The 15899-nt window shown below is 36.1% G+C and overlaps 1 protein-coding gene across 1 annotated transcript in view; it reads left to right on the top strand.

The window, feature by feature from the left end:
• Positions 1–749: 749 nt before the first annotated feature.
• Positions 750–15899, top strand: part of OPRM1 (opioid receptor mu 1) — a 109175-nt gene continuing 94025 nt past the window's right edge. The window contains exon 1 of the mRNA XM_017538876.2: positions 750–1263. Coding sequence (XP_017394365.1) covers positions 1166–1263 — 98 coding nt within the window. The 5' untranslated portion in view covers positions 750–1165. The remainder of the gene's footprint in view (positions 1264–15899) is intronic.

Here is a 15899-nt window from a genome sequence, read left to right as displayed (position 1 = left end):
TCTGACAATATATTAAGTTTAAATAAAGGGACTAATTTTTAATTTAAAAGTTTTTATACAAGTAAGTGTGCCAAGAATATTCTATTCATTTTCTCTAAACACAATGAGGTTGACTCAATTATCTTAAATTTCCAGATGAAGAAACAGATTTGTGGAAGTTAGTTGGGAAGTGTCAGATCCAGGGTCAAAGGCTGGCTTGTCCATCACCAATGTGAATGCTAAAGATATATTGTAATAAGCAAGAGTAGAGGAAAATGGTTAGAAACATAGGCTAGGAAGCAGACTACCCAAATGATACTCAATTTTACTTCACACTTCATACTAACTCTATAAACTTGTGCACATTATTTCTATATCCTATTCCAGTTTCCAACCTATACAATGAGGGTAAGGAAAATGCTTACTTCATAGCATTGTTATAGGGATTAAATGAATTTAAACAGTGTCTGGACCATAGACCTTAATAAATGACAATCGTTAGTATATTATCTTTTCTTAAGAAAAAAATGGTCTCTCTCTATTCGGAAGGTCGCTCCTTTCATAAGAGTATTCCTGGTTACTTTAGTGAGCAGAGATGTTTCTCAGTCAAATCACCCTAAACCAGTTTTGATGTTGTATCTGAATAGAGGCAACAAGAATTTTAATTTCAAAATCCTCTCGTCCAAAAACAAAATTGTCTTTGGCTCATCACTGCATATGCATTTGCTTGGTGTTCAAGCTTTCCTTCCCACCACTACTTTGTTTGTCTTCCTGTAAAGAAAATGACGAGGGCTAAATCCATCAGCACCAAAGCTGGGAAGCCCTCCAGATTCATTTGGAGGAGAATACTCCTCCGAGCTCAAAGGAAGTGTGATCTGTCACAATATTGTATGCACTAAGTTTGCATCCTGAAAACTCACTGGAAAATAGGAAAGCAAGGATGAAAAAGCAGCTGGGTCAGACAGGCTTCTCGATTCAGTGTGTGGTAGTGACTTTGCCTGCATGAATCGCCCCTTTCTCCTACAAACAAGAGAATTCAGTCAAGTGGATGTGGCAGAACTGGGTTGCTCTGAGATGACAGAAAAGGGCTTCTGCTTTTCGTGTAACCGCAGCCCTTTATACTTGTGGTTGCTACATGCAATGAATGTAATTGTATGGAAAGAACCAGCCCTTACATCCGATCAAAATGTTTCCTGGAAACCTGGAGCACAGAACTCTGATATTCTCTCACATTGTGGCAGGAGAAGCAGTGCAAGGCACAGTGCTGAAATGGCATGGTCCAGGGCAGGGTACAACTCATTTACTTTGTTGAAGAAATTCTTTTCATTGCATTTGCTGGAAGAGCAGGAGTACTACTTGACACTCATCTCTTGAATGCCATACATTCTACCTTGTGCCTGTGATGTAAGAGCAGGAAATGAGGAATGCCACACATAAAAAGAATAGTTAACAGTTTTGCGAGTTAAATGATAAAGTGTGTGTGAGTGCAGGTCTGTGTTTCCCCAGTGTGGCCATGGAGTAAATTATATTTATGCCAAATTATATGGGGGGTTTGGGGTTTTTTGTATTGTTGTTGTTGTTTTTCTGCTTTTTTTTTTTTTTTTTTTTTTTTTTTTTTTTTTTTTTTTTTTTTTTTTGAGACGGAATCTCGCTCTGATGCCACGCTGGAGTGTAGTGGTGCAATCTCAACTCACTGCAACCTCCATCTCCCAAGTTCAAGCAATTCTCCTGCTTCAGCCTCCCAAGTAGTTGGGACTACAGGCATGTGCCATCACGCCCGGCTAATTTTTGTATTTTTAGTAGAGGCGGGAATTCACCATGTTGGCCAAGATGATCGATGGTCTCCATCTCTTGACCTCGTGATCCACCTGCCTCAGCCTCCCAAAGTGCTGGGATTACAGGCATGAGCCACCATGCCCTGCCCAAATTATGGCTTTATAGAAATTATTTCAGAGTTCCTATGGAGACTTCTTAACTTTATCAGACAGTTGGCAGCTTGGACAACTTATAGAGAAATATAGGACTCCCAGTTAAGGAAATTAAATATTTACATAAATTAACCAGTGGCAAAGAGGAGAAAAGCTTTTATAGATTAAAAAGTTTCACAAAAGTAGTATTTTTTAGTATAAGTATAAACTACCTCAAGACCTCATAATTATCGTTGTACACCTATGTGCATGTGTATTTACACAATGGTCACACATACAAAGAATTTAAACCCAAGTAATTTTAACTGAAAAAACACATATTTTTCATTACATGAATGTTCAAGAAAAAGTGAAAAAAGCATTCTGACCACAACAACTTTTTAAATGATGTCACAGTTTTCCACTTTATTTGTGTGTAGACTATTTTAGAACATTCCCACTTTTCAAAAAGAAATCATCCTTGACAGTCGTTAGAATGAGCACAAAATAGGCCCATTTATTTATTTATTTCACAGATGCACAACGAAGACAGATGGTACTATTAAAATTATGTTGCATCAATGTTTGTAGAGAACTTGGATTTAAATTTAAATATGAAAAAAGGTTCATTCAGAAATAAAAAGGGTGATACTTTGAGAGTCAAGGTGAGTCTACTTTCCAAGCAATTCAAGCAATACTTCAATTATCAACTAAATAATTTATTGGATTTCCACTTCCAAATGTAAAAACTGAAATATCTTCCTTAATTGCATTTTTAGCATTTATGTGATGAGACCAAATCAATAACACCACCAATGAAATTGAGTATTTACAATTATTGCTTCAACAAAAAATTTGGACTAAACAAAACCTTAGAACAAAATGTTTGGACTTAACTATGGGCTAAATAATAGAAGTATAACAAGCTATGATTTTTAATAACTGTGTTTTAATAGTTGGTACATTTCTGAAATAATCTCAACCACGTAAAGCTCAGTAGAAAGAAACATTTGTTTTTTTAATCGCTGTCATAATACAAACTTTCCACAATGTTTAAATTATTGGGAATTTTTACTTCTCGGAAAGTAGCAGTAAATGTATCATCAACTTTGGCTCTGGATCATGAATAGATCATGTCTTCTTTTCCCCAAGATGTATTGGGCAGACTTAAGCTGAAAATACAATTTTTTGTAGTTCCTACTTTGGGCAAAACAGTGGCCTTCATGGTATCATTTCATTTTCAGAGACCTCTTAAGTATCATCTCTCCAAAGAATTAAAGTGGCAAAAGGTGTCTGGCCTGGAGTCTTAAACTCAAAAGTAGAATTTTCATCACAATTGCTGTTTCTATTATATTTTCATTAATTATTTGTTCTATCTTTAAATGTATTCATTTGCAGCAATGTTGAAAAGTAAAAATAGGATCTATGACATATTTTCTAAAAATGAATGAAATGTGTCTCAATCGATTAGGGCTGCTATAATGGAATACCATAGACTGGTGATTTAAACAACAGAAATTTATTTCTCAAAGTTCTGGACCCTGGGAAGTCCAAGATCAAGTTCTGGTGAGCACTTCCTTCCTGGTTTGTGGATAGCTATCCTTTGCTGTGTCTTCACATGGCAGAGAGCAAGGAGAGAGGAAGAAAGACTTCTTGTGTCTGTTCTCATAAGGGCACTCACTCCATCATGAAAGTTCCACCCTCATGACCCAACCACCTGCCAAAGGCTTCGTCTCCAAATGCCATCGTATTGGGGAATAGGGTTTCAACATGTGAATTTGGTTGGTGGGTGTGGGAGGGACACAAATAGCATATGAATAAATTTGTTTCATAGTTTTTATTGCATCATATCGCTGACTATTTAGGCCTACAAAAAAGGGAAGAGAGTTTTCAAGTGGACATTAGCCTTGAGCCCCAAACATTTTGATTCCTGCTTTTTAAATTTACCCAATAATCAAGAGAGAACAATAATAATGAAGGATGTGATGCATAGAATACCACCCAGTTATAGCCAGGAAACTCAAAAACTAATATATGAAATTCTACAAAGAGCTTATAAATAGCTATGTTCATTTAATTTTAATCATTTTATGTCTGCCTGTGAGAGAGAGTGAATAAACTGAGAAATTCTACAAGCATGCCATTCAAGTGCCTGAAATAATCAATGTATGTTGGCAAAAGTTATAGAAAGAATTTATGAATGTATTCATCTAACAAATGTTTATGGGGAACCAATTTCATATTGGACAAAATTCCCTACCTTCATGGAGTTCACATCAAAGAGTAGAAAACAACAAACACATAAGTAAAATTTAATAGATTGAATAATGAATAATGTATAATAAAGCTTAGTAAAATAAAGTATCAATAATGTGTACATTCGTTTACTATTGCCACAAAATTGCCACATTTCAGCAATACATGTCTATTGCTCATGTGTCTGAGATCTGTCAACTATGCTGATGTTGGCAGGGGCTGGCTGACTGAAGGATGATCAAAGCTGACCTTGGCTAAAGTGACTGGAGTAACAAGCATGTGTCTCCACCTCCAGCATGTTAAGCTGAGCAGGTTATCAAGGCTTTGGAAGGGCTGGGAAGACAAATGGAAACAGCCAAGGCTTCTTGAGACCTACACTTTAACTAACACACTGTCACTTCCAGCTAATTCTATTGGGTAAAGAAAGCCATATTGTTGATCCTAGAGTCAAAGAACAGAGCAGGTCATCCTATCTATTGAGAGAAGGAACTCAATATAGTAAATGATATAGAGACGAGGAAGGGTAAGAAATGGGGCCAAGGATGCATGTACCATGATGTGGATGCTACCTTAAAGGAGAGGTCAGGAAAGAGGTTACTCATCTATTTGATCTAATTGATAAGACAGCTTCAGGAGGTAAATAAACGAGCCACAGAAATATCTGGGAGAAATATTTCAAGTGCGGAAGCTGTAAGGAAGAAACGAGGGAAATGTGGTAGAAATGAGGTCACAGAGGTGGTAGAGGAGTGAGTTGGGACACAAATCTTGTAGGGCCTTATAGGCCATTTGAAGAAACTTGATTTTACTCTAAGTAAGATGAGAAGCCAGGTAAGGATTATGAAGGAAGGAAAAACATACCCTAATATTTAAGAGATTTCCTACCATGGACAAAAAGCTGAGCAGACTACTGGTCATCATAAAAAAAAAAATGAAGATTAAGAGTGACAGAAAATGAGAGGAACTGATAAATTTGACCTGCAGGACCATGTATACAAAACTAATACCTGGTACCTTAAAGAAAATTTAATGACTATTGAAGGTAAGGTGATTTAAAATTTGCTTATGCTGAATTTAGAAAAAAGCACAGCTAAGCAAAGACTGCATCATAAGCTATGTCCTTGAATACATTACTGCTGGGCTCACTGAGCACGGATATACTTTCATTAATGTGGTATATGCGTTTCTAAAAGTTCTATGAGGTTTTGAATTTTAAAATGAAGTAATTTTCCCATTACTATAATATATGTAACCCCATGGAAAAATGAAATTAAAATTATCCAAAATAAAAAATTTGCTTTAAACAATAAGAGAATTGAATACGGCATAGATTATAAAAAGTTAGCCTACCAAAAGCAATATCCTATATATACGCATAACTAACTTGAAGATACAGTGGACAAGAAGACTGTATTTGATATAGCCAAAAGGTGTAATAATATAAAATATCTAGGCAAAATTTTAGAAACAAATATTTGCATCTCTAAGAGGAAATCTAGAAAACACTCTTCAAAGACACAAAAGTAAACTTAAACAAATGAAAAGATACACCGTGTACTCAGATAGGAAGAACCAACCTTGTAAGGAGATCAGTTCTCCCTCAGGTAATTTAGAAATTTAATACAACACCATTGGTTTTTCTTTTCTAGAGCTTGATAATTTAATTATACAGTTCATTTATGACAAAAAGCAAACACCTGGGGAGAGTGGCTAGTCTTATTCGTTATTAAAATCCACTGAAAGTCTTATAACAGTGTAGAATGTGTTATATAAAAAGACAGACTAATGTAACAAAATTTAAAAATTCAGAAATCAACTGAGTTACATATACATACGCACATAGAAAATATAGGGTACAATAAAGGTGGAATCTCAAGTCTGAGGCAAAAAAAAATGAACTTTTTAGTAAATTAACTTGAGATAATTGGATAGACATAGAGAAAAAGGCAAAAATTCAATCAGTCTCTTAGATCATACCTGAGAATACATTCCAAAAGGAATAAAAAGTGGATTCTAAAAAATTAAACACTGTAGTACTAGATGTTAACATGTATAAATTCTGTAATCTGAGAATGGGAAAATTGCCATACTACTACTCAAAGTCCACAAGTAATACTGGAAAAATTGATAAATATGAATACATAAAATAAAAAGATATTTTTTGTATTGCAAAATCTTGAGCAAATAAAGACAAATGAAAAACTGAAAAAATAGCTAGGTGCAATATCTCTAATATATAAAGATCTTCTAAAATAAAGAAAAAAGACTAAAAGCCCTATTTTTAAATAGGATTGAGAATTAAAGCTATCTCACAAAAAAGCAAATGGCTCTTAACTCTAAGAGATGGTCAGCCTCACTGATAAGAGAAATACAGTTAAAACTACATTGAGATACCATTTCTCACCTACTAGATCAGCACAAATCCAAAAGGTTGAAATTATATTCTGTTGTCAAATTCATGAAGAATCAGATACTCATATACATTTCTTATAGAGTTGCAAAATGTACAGTTCCCAAGGAAAGAAAGTTAATCATATCTAGCAAAATTACATACGTATGTATCCTTTGACCCAGCAATAACTCTAAGAATCTACCTCAAAGTCACACTGGCAAAAATCCAAAATGCACGGGGCAATTCTCTGTAGTGTTGTTTAGAAAAGCAAATGTCAGAGAACAACTCAAATGTTCATTAATAAGGTATTGAATAAACTATGGTAATTCCACACACATAAAAAAATGTTTACAATTACAAATATCTCTGCATATCATTATGTACTATTGCAAGAAACTATATCAAAGTAGCAGATTACAAATTTATACACAAAAAGCATAAGAAAGCAGGGGGGAGATAAAATTGTATAGTGTGACAACAATTACCTAAGAATAGAAGAGAAAATACTATTAATACATATACATATCTGTTTATGATAAAAGCTTATGGAGTAAACAAAATTTTTTAATTAGCTATAAGTGAGAGAAGAAGGGAAAAAGGCGGTGAGTAAAGAGTAGCTAAATTTCTTTAGAAAGTATTTTACTTTATATACTTGACTCTGATAAGAATTTAAATTGCTGATAAAACATATTGCAAAACTTTAATTTTTAGAAGTGAATTTGAAGGACTTATGCTGAAAGTTATTTTTAAGTTTAGGAATTCTAATTCAACTTTTGTAACATAACATTAGGTTATTTTCCAAAGTTAGGAACACACAACAGCTATTTTGGCATGTGTGAAAATGCAATGTGTGTGACTGTATTTTTCAGTGTGATAGGAGCTCTAATATATAGGAGAAAGAGATTGAGTCTGGTGGAGAGTATCTCAATTGGAAATCAGGTCACCAGCCAAATAAACAGAAAAAATGTTCTTTGAAAACAAACAAAAAAACCACACAATGTTTACTAATTGTATCCAGAAACAATGATTGAGGTTTATTCCCTTAATGAATATGATCCTGTTTAGGTAATCAAATACAAACATCTCAGTTTACTTTTTAGTTTACTTTCTCATTCAGCTATCAAGCTGATTTTGACACAAAATGGACTTATTTTTCCCTGTAGCACTTATCACGATCTGACATTACATGAAACTAGTTTCTCTCCTCTCTCCCTCTCTCTTCCCTTCTTCTCACACCACATCTTTCTTTCCTCCCTCTACAATGTAAGCTCCATTAAACCAGGGACTTTGTGTTTTTACTCTTTTAATTAAGTAATTTGTACTAGTGCCTGACAAATAGGTGATGCCCAGTAAATATTTGTTAAGTAAATTAATGTGTATTATTTATTTGTCACAGCCAAAAATCTACCTGAGATTTGATATGTTCACAGTACATTTTGCCATGTGCATTAATCCGGGTATTTATGTTGGACGGCATCTCTTCTAGGCTCTTGATGGCACTGGGGCACAGGTAAACGTGAGATCAGGGCAGACTGTCATGGCTAAAGAGGATAGTCCCTGAAGGCATTCACTCCATCTTCCCACAGAGCCTAGTTGAAGCACCTGGATACAGAGACTTAGGACAGAACCTATCTCATATGGTTATTCAAGTACCCAATACAGTGTCTGGAGGACACTGTCAAGAAAATTTATTGTTTATACCCACTGAGTTATGAAAAGGGATAAAGAGAAGACGTCCGAAGGAGTCATAAAGACTCCCTAATACCTAACTTCCTCAATTTCCCATTCTGCTATTTTTCATATAGCTGACCATTGCTAAGTTTTGGAATAATTTGAGCATCAGCTTCTGAATTAGAAACATTGAAATAAAATAATTCCTGCTCAATAAAAAGTCAAATAAGACTATTTAAGTGAAAGTGGTATGTTACTATATAACCACCAGGCTGTGTCCTTTGTCATCTACCCATTCAATCCACTTAGTCAGTTAAGCCACTGTTCAATCAATCAGTCAAACAGTACATATTAATGATCACACACCAAGTGAGAGGCACTCATCTATTCACTATGTAGAATAATGTAGGTATTCACAGCAACCCCAAGGGAAGCCACAGACAAAAGATTCACTAAAGTCTTCTGACTTTTGTTTAGCATGCAGCTTCAGGCACTCAGTTATAAACAAAGAGATTTTTTCTCACACCACAAAGAAAATATTCTGGTCACAGTGGCTCACACTTGTAATCCCAGCACTTTGAGAGACTGAGGTGAATGGATGACTTGAGGTCAGGAGTTCAAGACCAACCTGGCCAACATGGCAAAACCCTGTCTTTACTAAAAATACAAAAAATTAGCCAGGCATGATGGCTTGCACCTGTAATTCTAGCTACTCAGGAGGCTGAGGCACGAGCATCATTTGAATCCAGGAAGCAGAGGTTACAGTGAGCTGAGATCAGGGTTGCACTCAAACCTGGGTGACAAAAACAAACAAAAAAAGAAGAGAAAAAATACATCCTTGGGTTCCAAGTCTCTTCTCATTTGGTTTTGTGCCCCATTAATTCCCTTTTTTGTCTTTTCTGGTGCTGCACACCAAACAAGTGGGAGACTAAAACCTATTAGAGTCCTAGTAAATAAGAAAAACAGATTAAGTCTACTTATATTGCCCCAAGATAAAACATCTGATCCTCTTTTCTAATCACAATGTCATTCTCCTACCCAAGCTGCAGGTTCAGGAATGAAGACTCAATCCCCAGACCCAGGATAACCTTTCTCTTCATGTTTTACACATCCCTGGAAAAACAAAGTGTGTTATATTTGGGTGCAAGGCCCACCTTCCTTATATCCAACATCAGGCTATTTTCCAAGAACCTGATTCCAACCTCTCTTAACAACACATAATTTCTCCCCCATTAATTTTGCTTTTTCTTATATCACACATTTCTTAACAATATTACCATTTTTTAAATTTTAAATTTCAATTTTATGGGTGCCTAGCAGGTGTATATATTTATAGGGTACATGGCATGTTCTGATACAGACATGCAATGTGTAATAACCACATCATGTAAAATAGAGCACCCCAACCTCTCAAACATTTATCCTTTGTGTGACAAACACAAAAACATAGTAATTTTAAACGTACACTTAAATTGTAGTCACCCTATTGTGCTATCTAATACTACGTCTTATATACTCGAATGATTTTTTTTTAACCCAATGAGTATCCCCACCTCCCCCATACCCTCTGACTACCCTTCCCAGCCTCTGGCAATTATACTTCTACCCTCTATCTCCGTGAGTTTAAATGTTTTGATTTTTAGATAACACAAATAAGTGAGAACATACAAAGTTTGTCTTTCTGTGTCTGGCTTATTTCACTTAGCATAATGACCTCCAGTTCCATCCACGTTGTTGCAAATGACAGTATCATTCGTTTTATGGCTGAATAATACTCTATTACATATGAATACTACATTTTCTTTATCCATTCTTCTGCTCATGAACACTAAGGTTGCTTCAAAATTTTGGCTATTGTCAACGTTGCTGCAATAAACAATAGAGTGCTGCTATCTCTTTGGCACACTGACTTCCTTTCTTTGGAGTCCATACCCAGCAGTGGGATTGCTGGATCGTAAGTTAGCTCTATTTTTAGTTTTTTGAGGAACTTCCAACTGGTTGTACTAATTTACATTTCCACCAACAGTTTATGAGGGTTCCTTTTTCTCCACATTCCCACCAGCATTTGTTATTGCCTGTCCTTTGGATATAAGCCATTTTAACTGGAGATGATACCTCATTGTAGTTTTAATTTGAATTTCTCTGATGATCAATGATGGTGAGCATCTTTTCATATCCCTGTTTTCCATCTGCATATCGTTTTTGGAGAAATGTCCAATCAAATCTTTGGCCCATTTTTTTGATCAAATTATTAGATTCTTTCCTATAGAGTTGTTTGACCTTCCTACATAATCTGTTTATTAATCTCTTGTCAGATGGGTAGTTTGCTAACATCTTCTCCATTCTGTAGGTCATCTCTTCAGTTTGTTGATTTTTTCTTTTACTGTGAAGAAGCTTTTAAACTTGATATTTGTCCATTTTTGCTTTGGTTCCCTGTGCTTGTGGAGTATTACTCAATAAATTTTTGCACAGACCAACAGCCTTGAAAGTTTCCCCAGTGTTTTCTGGTAGTAGATTCATAGTTCAAGGACTAAGTTTTTAATTCATTTTGATTTGATTTTTGTATATGGTGAGAGATAAGGGTCTAGTTTCATTCTTCTGCTTATGGATATCCAGTTTTCCCAGCACCATTTATTGAAGAGGCTGTCTTTCCCCCAGTGTATGTTTTTGGCACCTTTGTAAAAAACGAGTTCACTGTAAGTGTGTACGTAGATTTGTTTCTGGTTTTCTATTCTGTTCCATTGGTCTATATGTCTGTTTTAATTCCAGTACCATGCTATTTTGTTTACTTTGGCTCTGCAATACAATTTGAAGTAGGGTAATATGATTCCTCCAGTTTTGTTCTTTTTGCTCAAGAGAGCCTTGGCTATTCTGGGTCTTTTATGGTTTCATATAAATCTTAGGACTATAATATCTTTCTCTGAAGAATGTCATTAGGATTTTCATGTAAATTGCATTAAATTCATAGATTGCTTTCAGTAGCATGGACATTTTTAAAATATTGATTCTTTCAATGCATAAAAATGGAATCTTTTTCATTTTTTTGGTGTCTTTTTAAATTTATTTTATTACTTTTTATAGTTTTTATTATAGACGTCTGTCACTTCTTTGGCTAGGTTAACTCCTAGGTATTTAATTTTACTTGTGGTTATTGTAAATGGAATTATTTTCTTGATTTCTTATTCAGGTTGTTCACTGTTGACATATAGAAGTGCTACTGATTGTTGTATGTTGATTTTGTATCCTGAAACTTCACTAAATCTGTTGATTAGTTCGAATTGTTTTTTGGTTCAGTCCTTAGAGTTTTCCAAATATAAGATCATATAATCTGTAAACAATGATAATTTGACTTCTTCCTTTCCAATTTGGATGGACTTTCTTTCTCTTGTCTGATTGCTCTAGCTAGTACTTTCAGTACTATGTTAAATAGCAGTGGTGAAAATAGGCATTCCTTTCATGCTGCTAATCTTAGAGAAAAGGCTTTTAGTTTTTCCCCATTTGATATGATAATAACTGGGGGGTTGTCATATATAGCTTTTATTATGTCAAGTTATATTCCTTCTATCCCCAGTTTTTTGAGGGTTTTTATTATAAATGGATATTGAATGTTATCAAATGCGTTTTTTCAGTATCAGCTGATACTCATTCTCCATCAGGCCTCGTCCACTTGCTGATGAAGAGTTGTGATCCCTTGTAGGAGGAGAGGCATTCTGATTTTGGGTGTTTTGGGCCTTTTGCACTGGTTTCTTCCCATCTTTGTGGATTTATCCACCTGTCATCTTTGTAGTTGCTGAGTTTCAGATTGGGTCTCTGAGTGGACGTCCAGTTTGTTAATAATAAAGTTATTTCCATTTCTTAGTTTTCCTTCTAATAGTCTGACCCCTCTGCTGTAGGACTGCTGAGGTCCACTCCAAGCCCTGCTTGCCTGGGGATCACCTGTAGCAGCCGCAGAACAGTAAGGGTTGCTACCAGTTTCTTTTCTGCTGTCTTTGTCCCAGAAGGATATCCGCCAAATGTCAGTCTGAGCTCTCTTTTATGAGGTGACTCTTTGAGTATATGGAGGCCAGGGAGCTCCTTGAGGAGACAGTCTGTCCTTTATAGGAACTCAAGTGCTGAGCTGAGGGCTCTGTTGTTGATTTAGAGCTGCTGTGTGATTTCCCGTGCGGCGACCCACTGCACTGGCTGAAACAGTGGCTCTGAGATTCATGGCACTTTCCTGCCCGGGAATCTCCTGGCCTGGCTCACCATCTCAGTCCCCTTTCTAATCAGCTGAATGGGCGACTCTGCCCTCCTGGAGCTCCACTCGCCAGCTAAAAGGGCACCCAGTCCCGTGTATTTTGTATTGAGAACCTCCATGCTGCGGTGCCGGCAAAACAGCCGCACTGGCCAAAAGAGTCGCACTGGTGACCCGTGGGGCTCCTCTGCCTGGGAATCTCCTGGTCTGTGGGCAATAAAAATCCGTCTGGAAATACAGCGTCCACTCACTCTCTGTGCTTTCACTGGGAGCTGCAATCCTGAGCTGCTGTTAATCAGCCATCTTGGATCTCTCTCTGTTCTGTAAGTATTAAGTCCATTTGGTCTATAGTACAGATTAACTCTGAGGTTTGTTTGTTGATTTTCTGTCTGGAAGATCTGTTTAATGTTGAAAGTTGGCTGTTGAAGTCTCTGGCTATTACTATATTGAGGCCTATCTCTCTTTAGCGCTCACAATATTTGCTTTATATATCTGGGTGCCCAATGTTGGGTACAAATGTATTTGAAATTGTTATATCTGCTTGCTGAAGTGACCCCTTTATATACAGTAAACTTCTTTATCTCTCCTTATAGCTTTTGTCTTGAAATCTATTTTGTCTGATGCAAGCATAGTTACTCCTGTTCTTTTTCAGTTTCCATTAATATGGAATACCTTTTTTCTATCTTTTCGTTTTCCATCTATGTGTCTCTTTATAGGTAAAGTTTGCTTGTCTTAGGCAACAGATCAGTGGGTCTTGATTTTTCATCCATTCAGGCACTCTTTATGTTTTGGTTGAAGAGATTAGTCCATTTATATTCAACATTATTATTGATAAGTAAGAAATCATCCTGCCATTTGTTTATTTGCTTTCTGGTTGTTTTGTGGTCTTATTTTCCTTTTTTTTCCTCTAGTGATATGGTTTTGTTTCTTGCTTTTTATTTTTTTGTGTATTCTTTGTATTTTGGGGGAGTTTATGTTACCATGAGGCTTGCAAATACTATCTTGTTACCATTATTTTAATGTGATAACAAATAACACGTTTTGCATAAACAAACAAGCAAAAAGAAAACAAAAACTCTAAATCTTAACTTTGTCCCCCTACTTTTTAAGATTTTGTAGTTTCTATTTATATCTTATTGTACTATGTCTTGAAACATTTCTGTAGTTATTATTTTTTATTGGTTATATTTTCCCCTATAAGATTTGGAAAGTACAGAGATTAAGAAAGAAATTTGGGTAATAAACGTTGTTCTATATCAACTTTTGCAATCTCTTCACTGAAAAGAGGAAACATTCTATGAAGTGGTAAACAACATTAAAATACATGGATTGCTTTCATTATTCTTACATGAAACAGTCACAGAACAGACAAACACAAAGGCAAGTTACACTAGCACTGCTCTCTAAACATGCTAATGGATGAAAATGAAACCTAGAATACATAATCCAGGATAAGAAGCAGAGATTTCAGCCACAAAGAATCAGAGTGTAACTTAAACTATAAGGTTACATTAGAAGTTTGCTTTAATTTTACATTTAAAGCAATGAAAAAAATAAAATTTTCTATGATAGTTTAATCCCACCAAAAGCTCTGTGAGCAGCTCACATTTCCTTAAATCTCATTTCGAAAATACAGTCTCTTACTGTTAACATAAAATATTGGTATTTGGATAATTTTAAATTATTATTTTACTAAAGGTGCTTAAAGGGAAACATCACTGATTGTTTGACACAGGTCATTAAGCTCTGAGCTGCTCTGTTGCATTTGTCTAGAATGAACCAAGCCTTTGAATCTGCACCACTCTCATGGCAATCAGTTGCTACAAAAAAGACTGAGGAGCTGCGACATTACATAACTGCCAGTCTAGAATGTCAACAGAACCAGTGCCTTACAGTGAGTCAAGAAATGTTTATTGGCTGGGTGCAGTGGCTCATGCCTGTAAGCCCAGCACTTTGGGAGACTGTGAGGGCAAATCATTTCAGGTCAGGAGTTTGAAAACAGACTGACCAACGTGGTGAAACTCTCTCTCTACTAAAAAAAAAAAAAAAAAAAAAAAAAAAAAAAAATTGATGGGCATGCTTGCACATGCCTGTAATTCCACTTACTTGTCAGGCTGAGGAAGGAGAATTGCTTGACTTCAGGAGGCAGAGGTTACAGCGAGCCGAGATCATGCCATTGCACTCCAGCCTGGGTGACAGAGTGAGGCTCCATCTCAGAAAAGTAAAAATAAAATGTTTATTAAGTATCTACTGTGTGCTAGAGGGAAAAAATGAGCAAAATCAGAGAAAAAAGAACGTGGCAAGTAAAGGGAATTATAAGCTGTTCAGGATTCATGGGGAGCTAGGAGCAAACAGTGGGTATCCAGAAATACAGCTAGAAGAGTTTGTCCTGAAGGACCTTAGAAGTCAGGAGATTTAACTTTATCCTATAAATTATGGGGAGCCAACAAGCATGATCAGCAAGGACACAGTCTGATTTCCATTTTTTAATCTCTTTTTGACTACAGTGTATAGGATGAACATGGAGGAGGATAGATCAGTTAAGAGCAAACTGTACCACTCTTTATAAGCCATGAAAGTCTGAACTCAAACACGATACCAAAAAGTAGAATCAGCAGTCATGGTAATTGAATGTGGGAAAGGCAGTGAGAATGGCCTGTGATTTTCTTCATACCTATAAAAGTCCTATAAAGTAAGCACGATTGAAAACCCAATTTTATAAATGAAAATATCAGGCCATCAACAAATTGATTAAGTTGTCCATAGTCACACCACTTGCCTGTGATTAAAACAAGATTTTAGCAAGAAATGGGGCATGAGAGTTTATACTTATTTTAAAACTGTTTTTAGAGTTAGGGTCTCTCTCTATCACCCAGACTGGAGTGCAGTGGCACAGTCATAGCCTACTGCAGCCTTGCCCTCCTGGGCTCAAGTGATCCTCTCACCTCAGCCTACCAAGTAGCTAGGATTATAGGTGTGCACCACAACACTTGGAAAATATTTTGTTTTTGTAGAGATGGGATGCTGCATTGTTGCCCACGCTGGTCTCAAACTCCTGGGTTTAAGCAGTCCTCCCACCTCTGCCTCTCAAATGCTGGGATTGCAGGCATGAACCACCTCACCCTGTCTAGAGTGTATATTTCTAACCACTGAACAGTAGTGCTGCCTACCTAGAAGGCCGAGGAAGACTGCCAGATTTTTGCCTTGGGGAACTCAGCAGATGGTGATGCCATTAAGAAAACTATGTTTGGCTAAGAAGGTGAAAATGCTTTGGGCATGTTGTATTTCCAGTGCTCATGAGTTATTTAAGTGGAAATGTCTACCTAACTTATCTGTATTAGAATCTGAAGCTTTAGAGAACAACAGAGCTAGAGATGTAGGTTGGATCGGTCAACATACAGATTAAAATCAAGACAAGAATTATTTGAGATTACTTAAGAGCACGTCAAAAAGGATAATAGAG

The sequence above is a fragment of the Cebus imitator genome, unplaced genomic scaffold (assembly GCF_001604975.1).
Source record: "Cebus imitator isolate Cc_AM_T3 unplaced genomic scaffold, Cebus_imitator-1.0 Scaffold6, whole genome shotgun sequence".
NCBI lineage: Eukaryota > Metazoa > Chordata > Mammalia > Primates > Cebidae > Cebus > Cebus imitator.
This window is presented reverse-complemented; position numbering and strand designations above follow the sequence as displayed.